At 37.1% G+C, this 22,684-nt stretch overlaps 1 protein-coding gene across 1 annotated transcript in view; it reads right to left on the bottom strand.

The window, feature by feature from the left end:
• Positions 1–22,684, bottom strand: part of THSD7B (thrombospondin type 1 domain containing 7B) — a 1,193,076-nt gene that overhangs the window by 356,197 nt on the left and 814,195 nt on the right. The window contains exons 13-14 of the mRNA XM_069067855.1: positions 11,517–11,711; positions 4,167–4,430 (exon numbers count right to left, since the gene is read on the bottom strand). Of these exons, the coding sequence (XP_068923956.1) occupies positions 4,167–4,430; positions 11,517–11,711 (459 nt within the window). The remainder of the gene's footprint in view (positions 1–4,166; positions 4,431–11,516; positions 11,712–22,684) is intronic.

Here is a 22,684-nt window from a genome sequence, read left to right as displayed (position 1 = left end):
CTATCTATAGAGATGGTCTATATAGATGGTTTAAAGATGCGTCAAAGTCCAAGAGGAACTTCAGACACAATCATGTCTCAATACCTTATCCTGTCATCTTGGGACCTGGTAAGCTGCACCAAATCCTTCAATAAGCCTCGTGTTGGATATCTGTGTTGTTGGCTGTATCTCCATGTACCTGGATGCTTTGCCTCACTCATGACTCGATTCTCTCTGGAGTCCTGTGTATGTTCCATGCCCCTCTGCACCTCCCTATTTCAACACCATTGTATTCCCAGTTTCCATTTTATGAGTTGTTTTTTTTCTCTATTATAATTTAAGCTTCTTAAAAGTAGAAACAGTTTTGCTTCCTTATATATTTATCTCAGTGCCAGGAATAGAGTAAGAGTTTAATAAATGTTTTATCTACTTGTCTTTTTATGTATGTATATGTGTGCATATGTGTGTATGTATGTATATATGTATGTATCCATCTATATATGTATGTATCCATCTATCTATCTAGTCTCTTTTACTACAGCCTTACTACAAATAGATTTTTTAAAAATTAGGGAATAGGTATGATGAAATGATGACCTTTCTGACCCCAGGATATAAGCTCCAAATTTTCAATACAGGAGTATTTGCAGAATCCCATCATCAATAGAGAGGTTTTTTTTCTGGAGGACTCTGTGTAATAATGTCACACTCCATGACCCTAGTCAATACTTTAGCAAACCACCTCTTCCTTTATGATTTTTTGATTGATATTAATAATTAGTAAGTCACTGAGTTATCTGCATGGTAGTATTTCTCTCAGAAACTTTTTAATGTATGTATGGGAGACTTTTGTCTTGAGAAAACTTTCAAAAAGCACACAGTTCTACTGAGTCATAAACTAAAAAGCAAAACAAACAAACCATTCATAGGAAATGTTAAATTATTTATACTTTTCTCAGTTCTTTCATTGTGCATATGTGGTCTACTATAGAAAATTGGTTGTGGGAATGTCTGTCTCATATTTTCATCAAAGGTATCCTCAATATATACGTATATAACGACCATAAATATTTTATAGAGATGAGAAGATACAGTGTTTCCCCGATAATAAGACACTGTCTTATTATATTTTTTTTTTGAAAGAAAAACACCAGAGGGCTTATTTTCAGGGGAGGGCTTATGTTGTCCTGCCTCAGCTCTCCTCCACGGCACTGCTCTCAATGGCGCCAGCAAGCAAATCACTGGGGAAGAACAGGATGACGCTCACTGCTGCAGCTCTGATTGGATGCAGCTCGGAGCATGGCGTGCGTTTCACGGGGGGGGGGGGGAACGTTGCATACAGAGGGTACCGTAATGTAGCGTGTAGCGCAGGGGATCACCTTCACTACAGTAGCAATCTCAATAGGGCTTATTTTCAGGGGAGGGCTTATTTTAGAGGAATCTTACACAGTAAGGGGAGGGCTTATTTTCGGGATAGGTCTTATTATCGGGGAAACACGGTAATTGTTTGGAGGTTGTTCTTGATAATGTTTTCACAGCTACTCTTTTAAAGTAAAAACACCACCTTTAACCTTTCCGTTCTTTTGGAAACTTAACTTCTAAGATCCACCAAAAAAAGCTCTCTAAATGTCTTTAAAATGATATTACCTGTACCATGGATTTGTTCTATGCATATGCGTACAGCATCTCCTCTGAATCTTCTCCAACTCCCACTTACATTGACTGGATCTCACAGAAGATGGCTTCAATCTTTCAGTCTCTCCCTTTCCCTCTTTCTATCCTTCCCTTTTCCCTCTCCTTCCTCCTCTTCAGGAATAATTCTGACAATTCAGATTTATAGTACTGTTAACTCGTAAACACTCAACAGTGTGCTTCTTCTTAACTATCATCCCATATATATCAATTAGAACATTAAGTATAAAACATTTCTCCCAGAAGTCTAGGGAAAACTCTCCCACTCAAAGACACAGAATACATGGGGAGAGTTGACAAGAACTTAAAGGATAAGAGTAATGAGGGAAATGTGTAGGGAATGTGTGTGTGTTTAAATGGGGGGGTGGGGTGGTGCTGGTGTTGGTGGTGATAGTAGTGTGGTTAAAGGTAGAGGCAAAGAGAGAAAAAACCAAAACAAAACAAAAATCCTCTCTCCCCTGCAGCCAAGTGATTTACTCCCAGGACATTGACTAGAGATCTGGAACTAGATTCCCCGAAGCTGTAAGTCTTCCCCTGCTAGACCAACAGATTCCAAAATGACTTACTAATTAGGGTAGGGATATAACCCCACCTTTACATTTGGATTATGTCCCAAAGCTTTTTTCTGACTTCTTATATCCCTTTGTCAGAGGATTTTAGTATTGAAGTGGTAGATGAAACAGATACAACCATAGTTGTGATTCTATTAACCCCACCATTGACAATCAAACAATAGAATATCTATTCCATTTTGCAGCTGCTTGTTATTTTACTCCCAGCTTAATTTACACATGGGAGGCATTTCCAATAATCCTGATGTATATCTTACCATTGTACTGAAATGGCTCCAGAAGAAAAAGTGAGACTGGCGACTTTGCACATCCCTTCCTCACTTTAATGCAATTTATTTGCAAGTCATAGAATCACCTTCCTGATGACGCAGTCCTCTTCCATGATGAAGGACAAACAGCAACGTGTAAGTACTCTGAGCTACCCTGATGTGGATTACTGAAGTTTGATTGCTGAAACCTTGCAGATATCTTGGGGTTTAGCGGCTAGATTTCTTTCTCAAGGACCAGGCCTTAAACCCAATTCACTCTAAACTGTCTTTGATTAGCCAATAATAGATCCCAGCCTCGAGCTCACTTGGACATTGTTTGGATTCTGGTGGCTCAGAGTGAGTACAAATAGCAATTATTTCTGTATTCTCCTTCTCCAGATTAATTTTATTTTTCGATTAGGTAAAAGGGGCCATTTCTTGGTTCTTTTCTTACCTAGCCTTAATCACTAAATGGTCATTACCTCAAAGTGAGAACTTGAAAAGGCCAAGGTCTCTCACTGCATAAGGACCATCTCTGGTCATTCTGATCTATATCTCTCATCACTGGACACAGATGGCTCCAGAGGAGAATGTGAAGTTGGTAACTTTTCACAACCCTCCCTCACTTGAATTCAGTTCACTTGCAAGTCATAGCATCAACTTCCTGATGCCATGAACCTGTTTAAGAATGAAGAACAAACAACAATTTACAAATATTCTCAGTATGAAATTAGCTCTACCCCAGTTATCTTTCTCCTGTCAAACATTTTTCACTGTTTTGTCAATAGTACCTCTGATAATCTATTTTTTCCAGCAATATTTTGCAAATGACCATATAAGCAAAATTTGCATTTTTCTTGCCTATCACATGTCTACATTTTGTGAGAAGATTGTGTCCCCTTGCCTGCATTCTTTTAGACTCCTCATTATTATAGGATAAACTTTCCTAAAAATAAATGGTAATATGGTCTATGTCTTTAATCTTGTCAATTTCATTTTTCTGTCCTGAGCAATTCATTTAGACATCTCATTTTGACTTCATCTTATCTTTATGCTTTCTTCTAATTTGATATTTTCTTAGCACATAACTTTAATCAAGTTTTTTTAATAAGTTAATTTCATAAGTTGCAAATAACACACACCCATAACTTGTTGGCTAAGCTTTGTTTGGTAATGTATTACAAAATTTTTTATCACCTGAGTGGAGTTTTATTTTCTCTCTAAACTTCTATTCTGTTATCTCTCTGGTAATCAGCATGCAGCAAAATGAACAAAGGGTAAACAAAATAATGAGGAGAATCACAGGATCTGAACAATTCACAAACTAAATAACCATGGAAGCTGGAAGCTAGTATGCTGCTTACATTTATCTTGTGAAAGACAGAATAGTACAATAGGGGAAAAAAAAAATGAGACCAGCCATTAGTACATGAGGGCACTAACCCCAGGTGATTTTGCTCATCATCTGATTGAATTTCAACAAGTCACAGAAGTTCTCTGTGTCTCCATTTTCTCATGGGAATAATGGGTATAATAAGACCTATTGTTTCTTTTTTCCCCCCTCATAATGGTCTTGAGGACCAAGTCAACTGTCTATGATAGTAATGGGCAATAACATTGAGGGCTGTATAGACCAAAACTTCAAAACCATTCATTTCATTCATTCATCCCTTACCAGAGCTGCTGCAGTAAGATGGGTCAACAAGCCATCCATTTTTATCAGAGCAAACTATGGCTTGTAGGCGCACCCCTTTTCCACAGGCTTTAGGGTCTCCACGCAACCTCATGCCACGCTGAGGCTCCTTTTTGCCCTCTGGGAGAATGCACTCAGACCAGTTTCCATGGGGTTGGGATGTGAATACTTCACAGGGGCATGCTTCAGTTTCAACAAGGGGATAAATTTCAGCATTCTGGCATTTTTCCTTCTTTCTGCTCTTCCCTGTTCAAAGAAGAGACATTGTGCTAATTGTTAATGATATACCTAATTTTTTTTTAAAGGTTGGTCACATTATTTATTCTTAGGGATATTTAGCACAGTAAACCTTAAACAATCTGAAATGTAAATATAAATGGCTCCCTTCCCCTCAAAAACCTGCCCACCCACCACCCCGACCCTGCTTTCTCCCTGTTTCTAAAGCCTGTGACAATGGGAGCATCTCCCAGGGCAACTAAAAGTACATAAGGGAATTCAGAAAACTGTTTTTTGTTGGGAAAAAGCACTAAACAAGCCTCATACAGTAATTGCACTGTTAAGAAATTCTTGGTAACTTTATGTAATATCATTTTCCCCATAATTAGCTGATGAAAACAAATTGATTACTTTGTCTCTATTCCCCTTGCAATCAATGGTTGCCAGGGAGACCCACCAAATGGTCGAATAAGCAGTAACCCTTTTTTTTAATGACTTTGCAAAGCAGAGTTAAACAGATATACTCCACATATGCAATAAATATTAAAATAATAATGCTTAACTGTGTAGAGACTGTTATGATGAAAAACAGTATCTTGCATTTGGAGGGATTTTGGTAACCAAATTAAAAAGCTTTTTTTTTTCTTTCCTACTGTCTTGTTCTTCTCTCACCCACAACACTAGTGAAATTCCTGTGAAGCTAGAATCCATTACAGTGGCAGATTCAATCATCTTGGCCGTAAAGAGTGGCAAACATGGATGTTGTTCAGTAAACTCCAGGTTAGAATAGATATTGATGACATTTTGATGGCAACAGGCTATTTACCAGAGTTGGAAATAAATCTTAGCTTTCTTGATTCGGTATTCTCTTTCTCACTGGGGGTATTAATAGAAGTTGAGGGATGTTTTCACTTGCATATGGCAAAAAAAAGAGTTTGGATTGTTTTCAAGGTTTTCTTTGGGTGAGACTGATAAATGAGTTCACCAGGAACAAAGTGCTGTGAACAAAGTATAGAGTGGCAATCACTAATTGAGCTATGTAAGTGGATGTCTCAATTCTCTAGGTCTTAGTTACCTTATCTATTAAGTGGTGACAAAGGTTAGGAAGGTATGGAAGGCATGATGTTCTAAATGATTTTTGTTGTTCAATCATTTCAGTCATGTCTGACTCTTCATGTTCCCATTTGGCTCTTGTTTTTACAAGTTTGACTCATTTCTCTATATATTTGAGAAATGAGGACTTTATCTGAGAAACTTGCATAATTTTTTTAATAGTTATGGCTGCTAGCTGTATTTCCCTTCATCCTATTTCCCCCTGTTTATTCCATTCTCTCTCTTCTTTCACCCTGTTCCTCCTCAAAAGTGTTTTTTGCTTCTATTACCTTCCCCAATCCACTTTCCCTTCTATGAGTACTCTCCCTCCCTTCTCTTATCCTCTTCACCTTCTGTTTTCCTGTAGGGTTAGAGAGATTTCTATACCTAATTATTAACTCTTTAAGCCAATTCCAATGAGAATAAGATTCAAATGTTTCCTGCCATCTACCTTATCTTGCCCTCTGTAATAGCACTCTCTTGCCTCTTTTATGTGAGATAATTTGCCTTATTCTACCTATCCTCTTCCCTTTCTCCAGTATATTCCTCTTTCTTATCCATAAATTTTATTTTTAAAGATATCATCCTATCATATCTAATTTATACTTATATGCTCTATCTATATATACTCCTAACTGTCTTAATAATGAGAAAATTCTTATGAGATGCAAGGATCATTTTCCCATGTAGAAATGTAAATAGTTTAACTTTATGAAGTCTCTTACCATTTCCTTTTCCTGTTTACATTTTTTTTTTAAAGCAATCGGGGTTAAGCAACTTGCTCAAGGTTACACGGCCAGTTATTTCTGGGTGTGGTGCTGAGTATCTGAGCCCGGATTTGATCCAGGTCATCCCGACACTGGAGCCGGTGCTCTTACTCGCTGAGCCACCTGGCCGCCCCTAAGCAATTGGGGTTAAGTAACTTGCTCAAGGTTACACGGCCAGGTGTTTCTGGGTGGGTGCCAAGTGTGTGAGCCCGGGATTCAATCTCCAGGTCTTCTCAACACTGGAGCCGGTGCTCCTACTCGCTGTGCCACCTGGCCGCCCCCTTCCTGTTTACTTTTCTATGCTTCTCCTGAATCTTGTATTTGGAAGTCAAGTTTTCTATTCAGCTCTGTCTTCTCATCAGGAAGACTTGAAAGTTCTTTGTTTCACTGAGTATCCATTTTTCCCCTGAGGTATTATACTCAGTTTTGCTGGGTAATTGATCCTTGGTTTAATCCTAGCTCCTTTGCCCTCTAGAATAGCATATTCCAAGACCTCCAAATTTTTTTTTTTATTTTTGGAGGGGGGAAGGCAGGGAAATTGGGGTTAAGTGACTTGCCCAAGGTCTCATGGCTATAACTGTTAAGTGTCTGAGGCTGGATTTGAACTCAGATCCTCCTGACTCCCTGGCTGGGGCTCTATTCACTGTGCCACCTAGCCACCCCAAGACCTCCAAAACTTTAATGTAGAAGTTTCTAACACTTGTGTTATCTTGAATGTGACTCCACAGTACTTGAATTGTTTCTTTCTGCCTGCTTTCTTTCTGCTTCAATATTTTTGCCTGGGAAATATTGAGCCCTGGAATTTGCCTAAAATATTCCTGGTAGTCTTGATTTGGGGATCTCTTTCAGGTGGTGATTGGTAGATTCTTTCCATTTCAATTTTACCTTCTGGTTCTATAATATGAAGGCAATATTCCTTGATAATTTCTTAAAAGATGATATGTAGGCTCTTTTTTTATCATGACTTCCATGAAGTCTAATAACTTTTAAATCATCTCTCCTGGATCTGTTTTTCTGGTCAGTTGTTTTTCTAATAAGATATTTCACATTGTCTTCTAGTTTCTCATTGTTTTGGTTTTGTTTTATTGTTTCTTGATTCCTCATAAAGTCATTAGTTTCTACTTGTTCAATTGTAATTTTTAAGGATTTATTTTCTTCAGGGAAATTTTGTACCTCCTTTTCCATTTTGGTTGATTTATTTTTTAATGAGTTCTTCAGTGATTTTTTGTGCCTTCTCCCCCATTTGACCAATTCTGCTTTTCAGTGCATTCTTCTCATTGGATTTGTGTACCTCTTTTACTATTTGGCCTATTCTCTCTTTTTTTAAGGTACTTTCATTAGTATTCTTTTGTTCCTCCTTTACCAAGCTGTTGACTCTTTTTTTCATGATTTTTTTGCATCACTCTCATTTCTTTCCAATTTTTCTTCTACCTCTCTTACTTGATGTTCAAAAATCCTCTTTGATCCTGAGACCAGTTCGAATTTATTTTCCTGGAGGCTTTGGATGGAGGAATTTTGACTTTGCTAACTTTTCTGAGGGTGTGTTTTGATCTTCCTTGTCACCATAGGAACTTTCTGGTCGCAAGTTTTTTCTGTTTGTTCATTTTCCAACCTTTCTTGACTTTGTTAAAGTGGGGCTCTGCTTCTAAGATAAAGGACACACTGTCCCAAGCTATTTTTAGAGATATTTCTAGGGACCTGTAAATTTTCCATTTTTCCAAAGTGGTACAATCTAAGGAAAGGTCTGTTTGCTACTCCCCTGGCCTGTGCTCTGGTCTGTGAGTGACTTTCTGCCCTAGAACTGTTACGAGCACCCCGGCTCCACTGGGTCCACAAGCTCTGCTATGCTGGTGCTCCTCCTGCCCCTGACACTGCCACCCAGGACTGTGACCTGGACATGAATATAGGCAAAGCAACAGAGTCCTGCCCCCAGTGCCAGCAAAGAGACTCATTTAATCTCCTTCTAACCAGTTGTTTGAACCTCTTACCATCTGTGGGCTGAGAGCACCAGAAGCAGCTGCTGCAAATGCTGATTCATTCATCCTCAAGCCTGTTCCTATTTACTGGGGCTGGTCTGCACTGATGTGGCCTATTCTGGACTGCGCTCCACTCTCACTCAGGTGACGAACCTTTCCTGCCAATTTTTTAAGTTGCGTTGGGCTGGAGAATTGTTTTACCCCATACTTTGGTGGGTCTTTTCTTTCCAGGATTTGTTTTAGGACATTATTTAAAGGTGTTTGGGGCAGTTTATGGAGAGCTCAGGTGAATCCTTGCTTTCTCTCTGCTGTCTTGGGCCCACACCCCATTTGGGGTTTTCTTGGCAAAGATATCAGAGTGGTTTGCCATTCCTTGCTCCAGCTCATTTTACAAATGAAGAAACTGAGGCAAACGGGGTTAAGTGACTAGCCCAAGGCCACACAGCTAATAAGGGTCTGAGGCCAGATTTGAACTCAAGATGAGTCTTCCTGATTTCTGACCCACTACTCTGTCCATTGTATCACCTAGATGATAGATAAGTCAATTAAATTATTATCCTTATCTGTTTATTGGGAGGAGGCTGTGTCCATTAGATGAACTTTAAATTCCTTTGAGCTCTCAATTACAGTGCTCTTTTGAGCTTTTAAAACATCATCTTACATGTATTCCCATTGGAAAAAGTCATTGGTATAAACAATATTTATTGAGTTGGTAGCTTCATAGAATCTGATGTTGCTTATGGCCACTGGAGTCAACTGGAAAACCAAGACCAAAGTCTAGTACAGGTGTGGGGAACCTGCTACCTGGAGGGTGTGGCCCTTTAGGTCCTCAAGTGTAGCCCTTTGACCGAATCCAAACTTCACAAAACAAATCCCCTTAACAAAATTATTTATTCTGTAAAGCACGGACTTAGTCAAAAGGCTATACCCAAGAATCTAGAAGGCCATGTGGGGCTTGGAGAGTACAGGTTCCCTACCTCTGGTCTTGTACCACCTTATATTCCTCCTCCCATAAATTAAATCTCCAAACATGGCTTTGCAGAAAAGTTGAAACCTATTAGATCTGTTATTGTTTAACTTTTCTGTCCTCTAGTGCCAAGTGAATATATCTGATAGGAACATATCAACTCTACCATAACTGGTCAAAGAACCAACAGACAACTTTAACACAAACTTAAAGGCATACTTAAACATAATTTTCCATTTTCAATGGCATTCAGCAAATAGAGTAGATAGATTTTGATGCTATTTTTTTCACTTCTATTTGAAAAACCTAACCATAGTTTCACATTTGCCACTCATTTTTTTTTTTTACCTATGGGTATTTAAAGATTGTATGGGTCAATGATACAGCACATAAGAATGATAGTCAGAAATCATGAATTGTTTCATGAGTAATAGAAGGTAAGTTCTGTTTGATTTAGCAGATGGATGCTAAAAGCTAATTTAAGCAACTACCATATTGTGATTTACTAAGAAGAACTGGCAACAAATAGACACATTCACATTGTTTGAAAACTCCCTTTAAGTATTCTATCAGATTCTTCTGAAGTATGATATTTTTTTTCAGCCAGAATGAATGAACCTTTCATTATACTGGATTCCAATTTTAATGAGTTTCATTATTGCTGGGGGTGAGAGTCTCACAGAAAAGAAATATTCACATTAAGAAATTAACATATGGGCAAGTATACACTAATTAAGTTCTAGGCAAAGGCTATATTAGTTTTCATTAAATGACCACTTCAAGCAACTTAATCCCTGGCCCCCACTTGAAAGATTCATAGTGTTTTCTTACATATTTGTTGTTGTGTCTATGTGATAAGAAAAATACAAATTGAAAAGTGAAACATGGCTAGACAGACCATATTTTTTAATGTTCTGATGTATTTATGGTTAAAAAAATCTTTGAATTATTTTTCTACTTAATTCCCTGAATTATTTGAAATATTTGAATGCTTATTGGCATGGTCTCTGTGATTAAAAATATTATTTTCAAAATCCAATATTTTCTTAATAAATGAATTCTGTACAACTATGCAGAAAACCCAGATAATGATTTGGACCAAAGACTAAGATGACAGAATATTCCATTTAATGTCAAATCTGCTGCTTTTGATATATTTGCCAAGTTTTAGGCAATGAGAGAATCCAAGTCCATGATTGTACACACACAGAAACACAGAAACACAAGCACACAAACGTGTGCGTGTGTGTGTGTGTGTGTGTGTGGAAATATTGTAGTGATTCTTTGTTAGTTTTAGTCTCGACTTATGGCAAACACAGGTTCATAATATTAAAGTAATTATTTGAAAAGTAGAAACATTAAAAGTCAATTAGTTAATTTGTTTACTCAGACAGCTTAACTGATTTTTCCCCCACTGATGACTAATTTCCCCTCCTTTTCACCACCATGCACACATATGAAATGACCAGCTATTTCGGCATACTACAAACAGAGCCATAGAAATAGCAAGCAACTTGCTATAAATCTTCAAGTTAATAATTTGAAAAGAAATTCTAAATTTTTTTAGAATCCAAACCATAAGAATATTTTAGACTGGACAATGCTTATTTTAAATGGTGCTGGAAATGAACAACTTTGTTACATAAAATGAATATTACATAAAATCAAATCCATTAAACTTTTACAAATCCAACAACCCACTGTTTTCAGACCTAAGACAAAAACATTTCATAGGACTTATCCCAAATCAAGGTAACTGGCATTACAATGGTATATATCTTGTTGAATAATCATGTTTTGCTTAACTCTTCAAGTTGTGTTCAGCTCTATTCTTCTTTGGTTATTTGTTATCCTTCTTATAATTCTTAGTTCTCAAATTATTGTTGTCCTCATAGTATAATATTAAAATAATCCAAATAGAAAACAACAACCAAAAAAAATTATCTTAGGGGCGGCCAGGTAGCACAGCGAGTAAGAGCACCGGCTCCAGTTTTGAGAAGATCTGGAGATCGAATCCCGGGCTCAGACACTTAGCACCCACCCAGAAACACCTGACCGTGTAACCTTCAGCAAGTTACTTAACCCCAATTGCTTAGGGGCAGCCAGGTGGCTCAGCGAGTAAGAGCACCGAATTATCTTAGTACTAGAACTAGATGATAAATGTTGGAACAAAATCTATTTTTAACTTGATAGACTCCTGAAGTAACTTTCCAACTAGGTGCTAAAATAAATCAGACATTTGACATTGGTGCACAATTTCTTCAGAAACAACTATTTCATTATCTGACAGCAAAATGTAAGAATCAGAGCCTACCTGTCAACTGTCGGCGGCGGGTCCTCACTGTGTCACAATCTGTTGAGCATGGGGTGAATTTTGACCAAGGAGTGAACATACAGTCATCTCTGCAGGGGACGTGACACTCTTGCACAAGGGAAGGCATGTCCCCTGCCCACTTAAGGCAGTCAATCATTTCTGCAGACTGGTTATCATCAGAGAGACATGTGATAGCTAAAATACAAGACAGAGTCTCAGATTACTAATTCAGTTTAATTCCACAAACATTTATTAAGCAGTGTGGTTTGAGTGTAGGGGATGCAACCAAGAAAACCTGCATTTAAATACTGCCCTGAATAGCTTATAGTTCTGAGGCTTCAACTAGGTCACTCAATGCCCCTGTAAAATGGGACTAATAATAAAAATTCTAATATGTATCTAACAGGTTTGTGAAGATCCAATAAACTCATACATGTAAAAGCAGTTTGCAAACTTAAAAGTGATACTGAATAAATACAGTTAGTATTACTGTTGAAGACCTGCCACATCCAGATTACTGTGCTTTATATTGCAGTCACAAAGACAACAGTGAGCCAGAACCTTTTCATGAAGAGTCTACTGGGGAAGTATATAAGATGTATAAGGATAATAAATAGAAAGTAATTTCAGTAGGGAGATAATATGAACAACTGGGATGATTAGACAAAGTTTCTTGATGGAGATTGGCACATGAGCTGATCCTTGAATTTAGCTAAGGATTCTGAGAGGCAGAATTAAGGCAGAAACTCATTCCACGTATAGGGATAGTGAGAGCCAAGATGGAGATGATAGATAACACATAACCAAATCAGTTAATAAAAGGTGACACATTACTACTTTTTGTAGGATTTCCTATTTGAAATCTCTCAAGAATAACAAAAATGAATTAGGTGAGATCACCTAGTTGAAGTGTACACAGTATACAAATAGCTAATAAAGACAGGAAACCTGCAATTTCCTTGTTATAGAGAACTTCTGGATGATAATTTCCCTTTGCCAATGCATATTGACACCAGCTCTGTAAGAGAGTCTTCTAGAACTGCTTAGAGAACTTAGAAATAACTTGCTCAGAGTCATACAGCCCATATATTAGAGGTAGGAATTGAATTTAGGTGAACGTGTCTTAAAGGCCAGATCTCTATTTTGCCATTCAAAAACATACTTTTCGCAGTGAGTAAGAGTGCCGGCCCCGGCGTTGGGAGACCCGGGATTGGTTCTGGCCTGAGATACTTGGCACCCACATGAAAAATAACTGGCTGTGTAACCTTGAGCAAGTTACTTAACCCCAATTGCTTTAAAAAAATCCTATTTTTTTTTTAGCAAAGATACCTTATATAATGAAACACAAGGAATTATTGTTATGAAATATTGAAATACTTGCAAAATAGGTATACAACAAAATAGAAGGGACCATTTTCTTTACCAGATTTATTTTTAGAAAACAACTGATTGTTCCACAAAGACAATTTTATCACTTGTTCTCTGAACTACTTATAGCTAATCTACTTCAACAAAATTATATTCAACTTCTGTTATGTACAAGACACTGCAATAGGCTCTTGGGATATATAAAAACAAAATTAAAAACAATCCCTGTCATCAAGGAGATTAGATGCTATGGGAATTTGGGCCGGTTTTTTTTTTGGGATAAAATATGACAAGAAATATTTGATGAGAGATAGAGCCAAGATGGTAGAGAAATAAGAAGCAATGTGGTCAGTGCTTCTCCACAAATTCTTTATAACAAATCTAGAAGATTCTCGAAAACAAATCACATGAGGGAAATTCACTAAAAGTCACCACGAGTTCTTTGTTCAGCCCAGCTTGGCAGAGGGAAACAGAAAGGTAGACCTTTGGACTCTGGTCTGCCTAGGAGCATGCTGAGCAGAAAATGTTGTGCCTGACACTTTACACCATGACAAGAGTTGATCTCAGACCTATGCCAGAGCACTGTGATGATAGTTGCCAACTAACAGTTTTGCTGCCCACTACCCCAATCATTCTCTGGTTACAGATTCAGACAGGACTTTCTCAGGTAGGGAATCCATGGACAGTGTGTGGAAAAAGGAGCAAATGCAGAAGCCATTAGCAAGTGGTGTGGCTTAGACTTTGTTGTCTGACCTGCATAGGAATAGCAGGACAGTACCCAAAGGGGAGACTATAATTTTGCTGTTCTAAAACAAAAGAATTTCTCAGTTACTTGATAGGGGCTGATTCTAGCAGTACTCTTGTACAGACCCAAACCCAGGTCAGGAACTTAGCAGAGCTTAGACCAGGGGTCAGCAATCAGTTTTTGCCCTGAATCAGACTATTTTGAATAAAATGAGTTTGTGGGTCCCCAGCCTGTCCCTAAGATTCTGGAACAGCATCACACAGAATACCCCAAGAGAGCATCAACAGAACCAGCCCACATTTTCCCTCTACAAATGACCTAGAATCCTACCCTAACATCAAATCTGAAGTCAGGAAGTAGGCTGGAAGAATAGGTGAACAAGAACTTTACCATAATGAATTATTATGGTGGCACATATGCTCAAGATGCAAAGCACAGAAAAGAATGGCCCCAAAACATTTACATGCCTTGCCTCAGAGAAAAATGAAGCTTGAACACAAACTTAACTAGAGTGTCTGGAAGAGATGAAACAAAAGTTGAAATGAGTTTAAAATGTTTTGTTTTGTTTTTACAAAGATGGACTAAGAGTACTTTGGGTGAAATGAAGAAATAAAAGAGAACTATGGAAGAAAGAAATGGAAAGGGAATTAACAGACTGGTACAGGAGATAAAAACCCTTTTCCAAACAACAAATTCCTGGAAAATTAGAACAGATCAAATAGAAGCTAATGACTCCATAAGGCAACAAGAAATATTAAAACAAAGGCAAAATGCTGAGAAAAATGGAAGAAAATGTAAGATATCAAATAGCAAAAACAACTGACCTGGAAAACAGAGGATGGAAAAAGAATCTTTGAAGTCTGAATGTCATTATGAGAGAGAGAGAGAGAGAGAGAGAGAGAGAGAGAGAGAGAGAGAGAGAGAGAGAGATTATATTTCAAGATATTATAAAAGGTAATTGCCAAGATCCCTTAAAACCAGAGGGAAAAGTAGAAATATAAAGAATCCATATCCTAAAAGATGGACCAAATGAAAATTTCTAGGTACAACATGGCCAGAATCCAGAGCTCCAGTTATGTGGTGCTTGTCCTTGTCCCACCAAGACATCACCAGAGAGATATGCTAATGATGTTTCCATTCTCTTGGTGTAAGGAACTCAATGAGCTTACAAACTTGACCAGCCCATTTTTTAATGTGCATTTCTTTGATAAAATCATTCACAATATCTCCCATGCATAATCCCTCATTTTTAATGTATTACAGCCTTCTTAGGCTTGTCATGTATGTTTTCATTATTGTTTGGGTGATCCCTAACTTGAATCCTTCAGAGATTGTGGTGCTCCATGACATTAAGCCATACCATATAGCCAGGAAAAAAAAAAAAAACAGTAGTATTGAAAAGATAAATCATTGTTTCAGTTAGAAGCCCGAGATCTAAAGCAAAACAAACAAAATCCAACAACTTTGTAATTTCAGCAGGGCATTCCTGCCCATTCTTTTTTAATATTTGGTTCTGGGCTCAGTTCATTGCATATTTGCAAAAGCTGTCCCAAATATGTGTACTTAGAGACAAAAACTATAGATCTCCAAATAGTTGCAAATTCCTGCCTCACCTCTGCCACATGAAATTTCTAATTCCCTTCAAGGCTTAACCCAAATATTTCTTCCTATGTGAGATTTTTTTCTGATCCCAAAACTTTTCAGTGCTTTCTCTGGCTTCCTGAAAGCATTTTGTTTACATTCTATAAGAATTTATCTGTGTAAATTATTTTCCCTTCAGTAGAATGCAAGGTCCATGAAGTCATAATAATTTTTTTTCTCATTATAACCTCAGCAATTTGCATAGTAAATGGTACAAAGTAGATACTTGATAAATCCTTGCTGAATTTGTAACTGGTCATTATTCATGCATTAAGTTTTTCCTCATAGTTTTATTTTAGTCAAACACATTTCAGCAATTATGTATTTCATATAAGAGGCTTGTACTGTTCCAGGTCATAGCAGAACAAGCCCCAAATCATGTACAAAAAGGGCCAAAAGTAACATAACAAATAGAAAGACTCTCTCTTTGACTTGGACTTTGACCCACGTCTTAGCAAAGCACAAAGATTAGAAAATGTTTTCTATATTTGCTTTCTAACAACTTTGCCTTTCAAATAACTCTCATAATTCCAATGTTTTGTAAAAGGGTCAGCCTTCTTGAATCATTTAACAATACCGGGAACTCCCTGTACATCTTGCATTAATTCATGAGAGTGAATTCATTTCTCAATGGCAGTGGCAAAATTCTTTGACAAAAATCCATATCCCTGATTTATGGTATGCTTGATATTAGTAATCAGAGCATCGTCAGACAAGGTTATATCTGTTGTTTTGTTTATCAAGAGTCTTTAAGGCAGTGTTTATCTCTACCAAATCAAAACTTTAACTCTGTAATAGACCATCAGTAATTATAACAGGTTTTCTATTTACTACATTTTTCAGATTGAGATATTGTATGATAGTAAAGATTTGGGATATTCTTTGTGAAAGCTTGCATGGCCCTTCTGATATATCCATTAAGTCTATAATACATCTAGAGATTATTGTCCTAAGATTTTTATATATATGAGAAAGTAGGCATATAAGTCAGCAGCTACTGATGTTCTCTCACTCATCTTGCTTGAGAAAAATGTAAAATGTTTTACTTTTCTTGGGATATCTTTGGAATCTTCCCTTTAACTTGATAAATGATAAACATGCACTCAAATTGGGCAGTAATTTTTGCATGGAAATCCTTTGTTTATGATTTTACTCTACTGAATAATCCAGAGAAAAGTTTGGAATAATTATCTCATTATTAGCTGTGATCATATTTATATTGATATTAGACAAATTTTAATATAAAGTCTTATGGTAAAATTAGTGCCCTCCATAAAACTACTTATTTAATATTGTTGCCTGGAAAAAGGATAGCTTTTTTTAAAGAAATGTTTATTCACATGAAATATTTTCCTTATCCTTTCTTCATTTATTGTATAGGCATGGGGAGGGACCTTAGCAACCACCTATAGCAAAATGTTACTCTCTTTGATGATTTTCACCTCACTGTGTTCTAGGTATTCAATAATTTGGTGGTAAAACTTGTTACTAAACCATTTGCTCTAAGCATTGAATTAAGTATGAGATAGGTAAAGAATAGATTTCATTTCAGGAGTAGTCATCATTTTAGTTTCAAAAAGAATTTTGCTGAAAAGTAGCATCATTTATGTAGTAGCCCCATAGTTTTGGACCGAAAAATATATTATACAGAGAACACCACCAACACTATTAACAGTGACAACAACTAAGAAATAAAAAGACCTGTTGGGTTGTTTTTTATCTGAACACACACACATATACCCACCCCCATATGTATGGGTGCGTGTGTGTGTGTGTGTGTGTGTGTGTATGAGGGAAGAAGGGAAAGAGGGAATTAAGTTCCTAATATGTTCCCTATTCTGTGTTAAATACCTCACACAAATATTATAAAAGGAAAATGAGATAACAGTGAAAGGATTGGAATGAGAATATAATAATAAACAACTGATACTGTATTTTCTAGTTCATACAGCATTTTCCTCATAATACTCCAATGTAATATTTTCATTACTATGCTACATTAGAATATATATAAGGCATAGTTGGGGAATCCTTTTATTTGCCAATAATATTTATAACTCTGAAATACAAATTTATCCTGAGCATAATTAAGAGTAGTTGCCATCTGAATATGCTTTCCAATTATCTGAAGAGCTAGAGTAATCTAAAATCCTTATAAATGCCCTTGTGGCCAAACCATTAATAGATGACAAAATGTATAAAAATTAATATTTCTCCAGTTTCTTGTCAGGGTAAGTTGTGTTTTTTTTTAATTAACCATTTTTTCTCCATATACTTGAGACACTGTCCAGTGAGAAAAGGCATGACAGTATCAACTGTGTTGGCTATATTTTTCATTATTTTAATTATTACAAAATACTGCAAAAAGGCAAGGTCCTTGACCTCCAGTTGCTTTCAAAAGAATACTGTTTTAACTGAAAGCTTAGATGATCAATCTTATGTCAATTTGGAGAATTAATGTTGTGTCAAGTTTAAACCTTTCCACAATAACAATGTAAATCATGTAAAAAAATAGTTTTTAGTTAAAATTCTAATTAAATTCACCATTAAAAAACTTTAGAAAGAATAAATCTTTCCTTTTCAGCCAAGCTGAAAGATTAGAAAACATTTTTTTTTAATATTTGTTTCCTACTATTTCTCCAAGTAAATCTAGTAATTAAATGCTGGACAATAAACTTAAGCAAGAAACTCTTTTTTTTTTTTTTAAGCAATTGGGGTTAAGTAACTTGCTCAAGGTTACACGGCCAAGTGTTTCTGGGTGGGTGCTAAGTGTCTGAGCCCGGGATTCGATCTTCAGGTCATCCTGACACTGGAGCCAGTGCTCTTACTCACTGTGCTAACTGGCCGCCCCAAGCAAGAAAATCTTAATGAATAATTTATTACATTGTGAAGATGTACAAACTATTAACAGTATAATTAGTAGGAACCTGGAAGTTTCATTCAAGGCTTTTGAATACAGTCCTATTTATTTGCAGTAATGGAGAAAAGTGAAAGCATAGGTTATTTGGATGGATTTTTCACTCACATTTTGATTTGGTATTTTCTATAGTCATTTTATAAAAGAAGATGGGGGGGGATGGGATTTGATAGTTGTGACTCTTTGCTCCACCATCTTGACTCTGCCTTCTTGTATTGCATACCCTAAACCCATCAAATAATATCAGAGTAGCATTCTCCAGTGCTATGCCCTGAGACAATATAGACACTCTTCCTTTGTCAACAAGCATTTATTAAGCAACTACTATGAATCAGTTACTATATTTTCATGGATTAATTACAACTTGACTATGATTGACACTCTTGCCATACAATTGTAGATTTTATGTAATAAATATATTTTTCAGATTCCTTAAAGTTCAAGAAGCTAACTTCTTGAGATAAAATCATTATTACTGTTAACATGAAATAATGACCAAAAAACTCTCTATTTAAAATTTTCTATCATATGAATCATTTAATTAAATACTTATTGAAATCTGGTAGTTTCTTTGTAACTTTTAACACTAGCTAAGAAACAACAGCAACAACACATAGATGTGAAAAACGAAGAGAGCACATGCAAAACAGATGGTATGGGCTGCTAATTAGTGCTCAAGACACTTTAAAGGTCCCTCCCACTTCCTAGAATCTTACACAGGCAGATAATATTTTAAGATAATGAGTTATCTTGTTATAATAGATAGTAGATTCCTGCCAGCCCTTGTTAAAAGGTTAGCCCCTATTTAAAATAGGAAATTCCTTGGAGGCTTAATTCATTTTATCTGAGATTCAATCCAAGACCAAGGGGAAAAGATGGAAGATGTTATAGAAATTGAGATGGAATGACTGGTGAAGAAGAATTTGAAGAAGTCCAAAAACATGGTGATGGTTTTTATTTTTTATTTTTTCCTGTGGACCACCCAGCAGACATTAATGAAGTGTCTTGTATGAGTTTCCATACAAGGCCTTGGAGATAACACAAAATATAAGCACAAATAAAAGATACAGTCTGTGCTGCTCAGGAATTTATGGTTTTGTGGAGAGAAACATGAAGTATACATAAAATCTTTACTTTCACTTTCCCACAGTCTTTTGTTCAAAACTGGCATGTCTATGATGTGCCCAAGAAGTTGCCAGTGTAGGCTAGAATTTTTCTTAGGACTTCTGGTGCCAGCATTTCCTCACATCACTGTTTTCTTTCTGGACTGGCTTGCACAGAAAGGTTCATTTAGTCCCAATAGAAATTTTGATGCTTTCTCTTAGGCAGATAGGTGGCACAGAGAATAACGTGCTGGAACTGCAGTCAAAAAACCCTGAGCTCAAATCTAGCATCAGAAACTTGAGCTATGTGACCCTGGTTCAGTCACTCAACATAACACCTACCTCTAAGGAGTGTTGTAAGGATCAAATGAGATCATATTCATAAAGTACTTAACTTTATGCCTCGCATACATTAGGCCCTTGATAGCTGCTTGTTCAGAGCATCTATCCTTCCCTTTAGGACTCTTCTAATTTTGCTCTTTTAATTTCTTTTCCTTTTCCTCTTCCTTCTCTAGAAGCAGCACAGATTAGTGGATACAGTCTAAAACTTAGCCTAAGGAACACTTGGGTTCAAATCATATCTCAAATCCTAGCTGTATGACTATGGGCAAATCACCTAATTTTTCCATGCCAGTTTTCTCATCTGTAAAATTAGGCTGTTGGAATTCAATGGCCTCTGAGGTCTCTTCAAGGTCTAAATATATTTCCTTCACTTTCTCCTTCTGCTCCTCCTCTCTAAGCTCTTCTTCTACAAATTACCTCTGGCTCTTCTGCTGTTTACACCCTTTCTTAACTTCTCCCAAAATCAATCTCTGGCCATTTTTAACAATTCCAGAATCTCTTAATCAGTTTCACAAATTTCTTCTTCTTCAGTTAAAGACTTCCTTTTCTTTCTCCCACTAAGGACCCAAATAAACAAAAAAAGTATCTTCAATCAACTAATCAATAAGGTTTTATTAAGCACTTACTCCATGCCAGGCCCTCAACCTGGCATTGGAAATAAAAGTATAAAGAATGAAACAATCTCTACTCTTAAAGAGCACATATTCTAATGAAGGAGACAGAAATGAATATGTAAGTATATATAGCATGAATATAAATACATGAAAAGTAATTAAATATGAGGTAGTTTGGGAAGGAGGGTAGTAGCAGTTAGGGAGAATAAGAATGAAGAAAATGATGCTTAATTGCATTGGAAATGAAGAGAGGGTCTTTTAGTAATATATGCAAGGCAAGAGTGGATTTCAATATAGAGGATGGACAGGGTAAAAGCATGGAGACAGAAAATGGAGAAAGGTAAGAGCAAACCCTAACTCTCATCCCCCCACCCCATCACTACATATACTACTATGGTTTAGGAGGGTTTTTTCCTTAAAATGTATTTGAGAATAGAGGCAGGCCCAGAAGACGAGCGGCCCACAGAGGCAGGCCCGGAAAAGGCCTGATCAACTTGGGGGGGCAAGTCATCCCACCAACCACAAGGGCCACTAACAGGCCTATCAAAAAAGGGCTGGGACTGGAAAGAGCAAGGTAAGAACCAAATGTAGGGCCCCTGTCTAGGACAGCAAATACTCCTGGGACTACCACTCCATAGCCTAGAAATTTAAAAAAGAAAGCCCCTATCAGGAGGACCAGGATGGCAGAGTGATCCCAGCCTGCTCCAACCCCCCCCCCCCCAAAACATACTAACTCTTGCCCCAGGGCAAAACCCTCTACAGTAAAGGCTTGGGATCCCTAGAGGAAGGGCGTGGCTAGGGCCCTGCTTCAAAATGGATAGAAAGTAGACTACAAAGACTCTGGAGGCCTACTATCCTCAGAGGGAGGAACCAAACTCAGAGGGAGACAATGTGGACTCCACACCCACAGCTGAAACATCAACAGGGAATGGGTCCAAGCACAGAAAGCTCTCCTAGATGAGATCAAAAGGAACTTTGAAAAACAAATGAGAGAGATAGAAGACAAAAGGAAAAATTCTTTCAAAACTAAAATTGCAGAATTAGAAAAACATTATAATGAAGAAAACAGCTCCCTAAAAAGAGAAGTGTGTGATATGGAAAAGGAGCTCCAAAAACTAACCAAGGAAAATGATTTGCTAAAAATTAGAATCAACCAAATTGAAACAAATAACTCTATGAGGAACCAAGAATTAGTCAAACAAAACAACAGGAATGAAAAATTAGAAAAAGAGGTAAAACATCTCAATGGAAAAATAACTGAACTGGAAAACAGATCCAGGAGAGATAATCTGAGAATCAAATGCCTACCAGAAAATTATGATGAAAAAAGGAGCCTAGACAACATTCTCCAAGAGCTCATTCAGGAAAACTGTTCTGAGATACTAGAACCTGAGGGTAAAATAGAAATTGAGAGAATCAACCGGACCCCTTCTGAAAGAGATCCTAAACTGAAAAGTCCTCGAAATGTTTTGGCCAAACTCCAGAACTACCATGTAAAAGATAAAATACTTCAAATGGCCAGAAAGAAACAAATAAAATATTGAGGATCCACAGTGAGGATCACACAGGATTTGGCAGCCTCTCCACTGAAAGATTGGAGGCAGTGGAATACAATTTTCCAGAAGGCAAAAGAGCTTGGGTAACAACCAAGGATCACCTACCCAGCGAGACTGAGCATATTCTTCCAGGCAAAGAGATGGTCATTCAACGATATAACAGAGTTCCAGACCTTCCTGATGAAAAAGCCAGAGCTCAATGGAAAATTCAACCTCCAATTATGAGATGCAAGAGTGACATAGAAAGGTAAACAAGGAAAACACGCACACACACATACACACACACACACACACACACACCCTGCTCTTTAATAAGAGCAAACTGTTCATAGACAACTAGAGGCTATGAGTATAAAATACACAAAATTACAATTAAAAACAAATCTTATTAAGGGCTACAAAGGGACTGCAATGGAAGAAGAGGAATGAATGAAGTGGAAAAGAGTAAATAATGCCATAAAAAGAGGCATCAAAACAATATAGCAGAGGAAAAGAAGGGAGGGAGATAAATATCATATGAGGTTTTCCCTCACTAGTTCTGGTGCAAAGAGGGAATAACAACCAGTTAAGTATAGGACTCTATGGAGAAGAAACACAAAAAGTATCATATTAGAGGGAAAGAGGGGAGGGAGAGGAGCTTTGCATGAGATTTGTCCCTGTCACTCTTGGTGAGAAGAAATAACATACTTCAATAAGTATAAAAATATACTAAAGGCAGTAGGAAGGGGAAAGGGCTACAAAAGGTGGGGTGTGGCTAGTAGGGAGAGAAGAAGTAAGGGGGAAGGGGAGGAAGAGGGAGTGAGACTTATAAGGGAATATAAAGGGAGGCAGTGGTCAAAAGGAAAAATTTAAGGGGAGGAAGGGAAAAGGGGAAAAAATATG

This window comes from Petaurus breviceps, unplaced genomic scaffold (genome assembly GCF_028583685.1).
Source record: "Petaurus breviceps papuanus isolate PSGF00001 unplaced genomic scaffold, PetGlider_PUasm1.0 90752, whole genome shotgun sequence".
Taxonomy (NCBI): Eukaryota; Metazoa; Chordata; class Mammalia; order Diprotodontia; family Petauridae; genus Petaurus; species Petaurus breviceps.
This window is presented reverse-complemented; position numbering and strand designations above follow the sequence as displayed.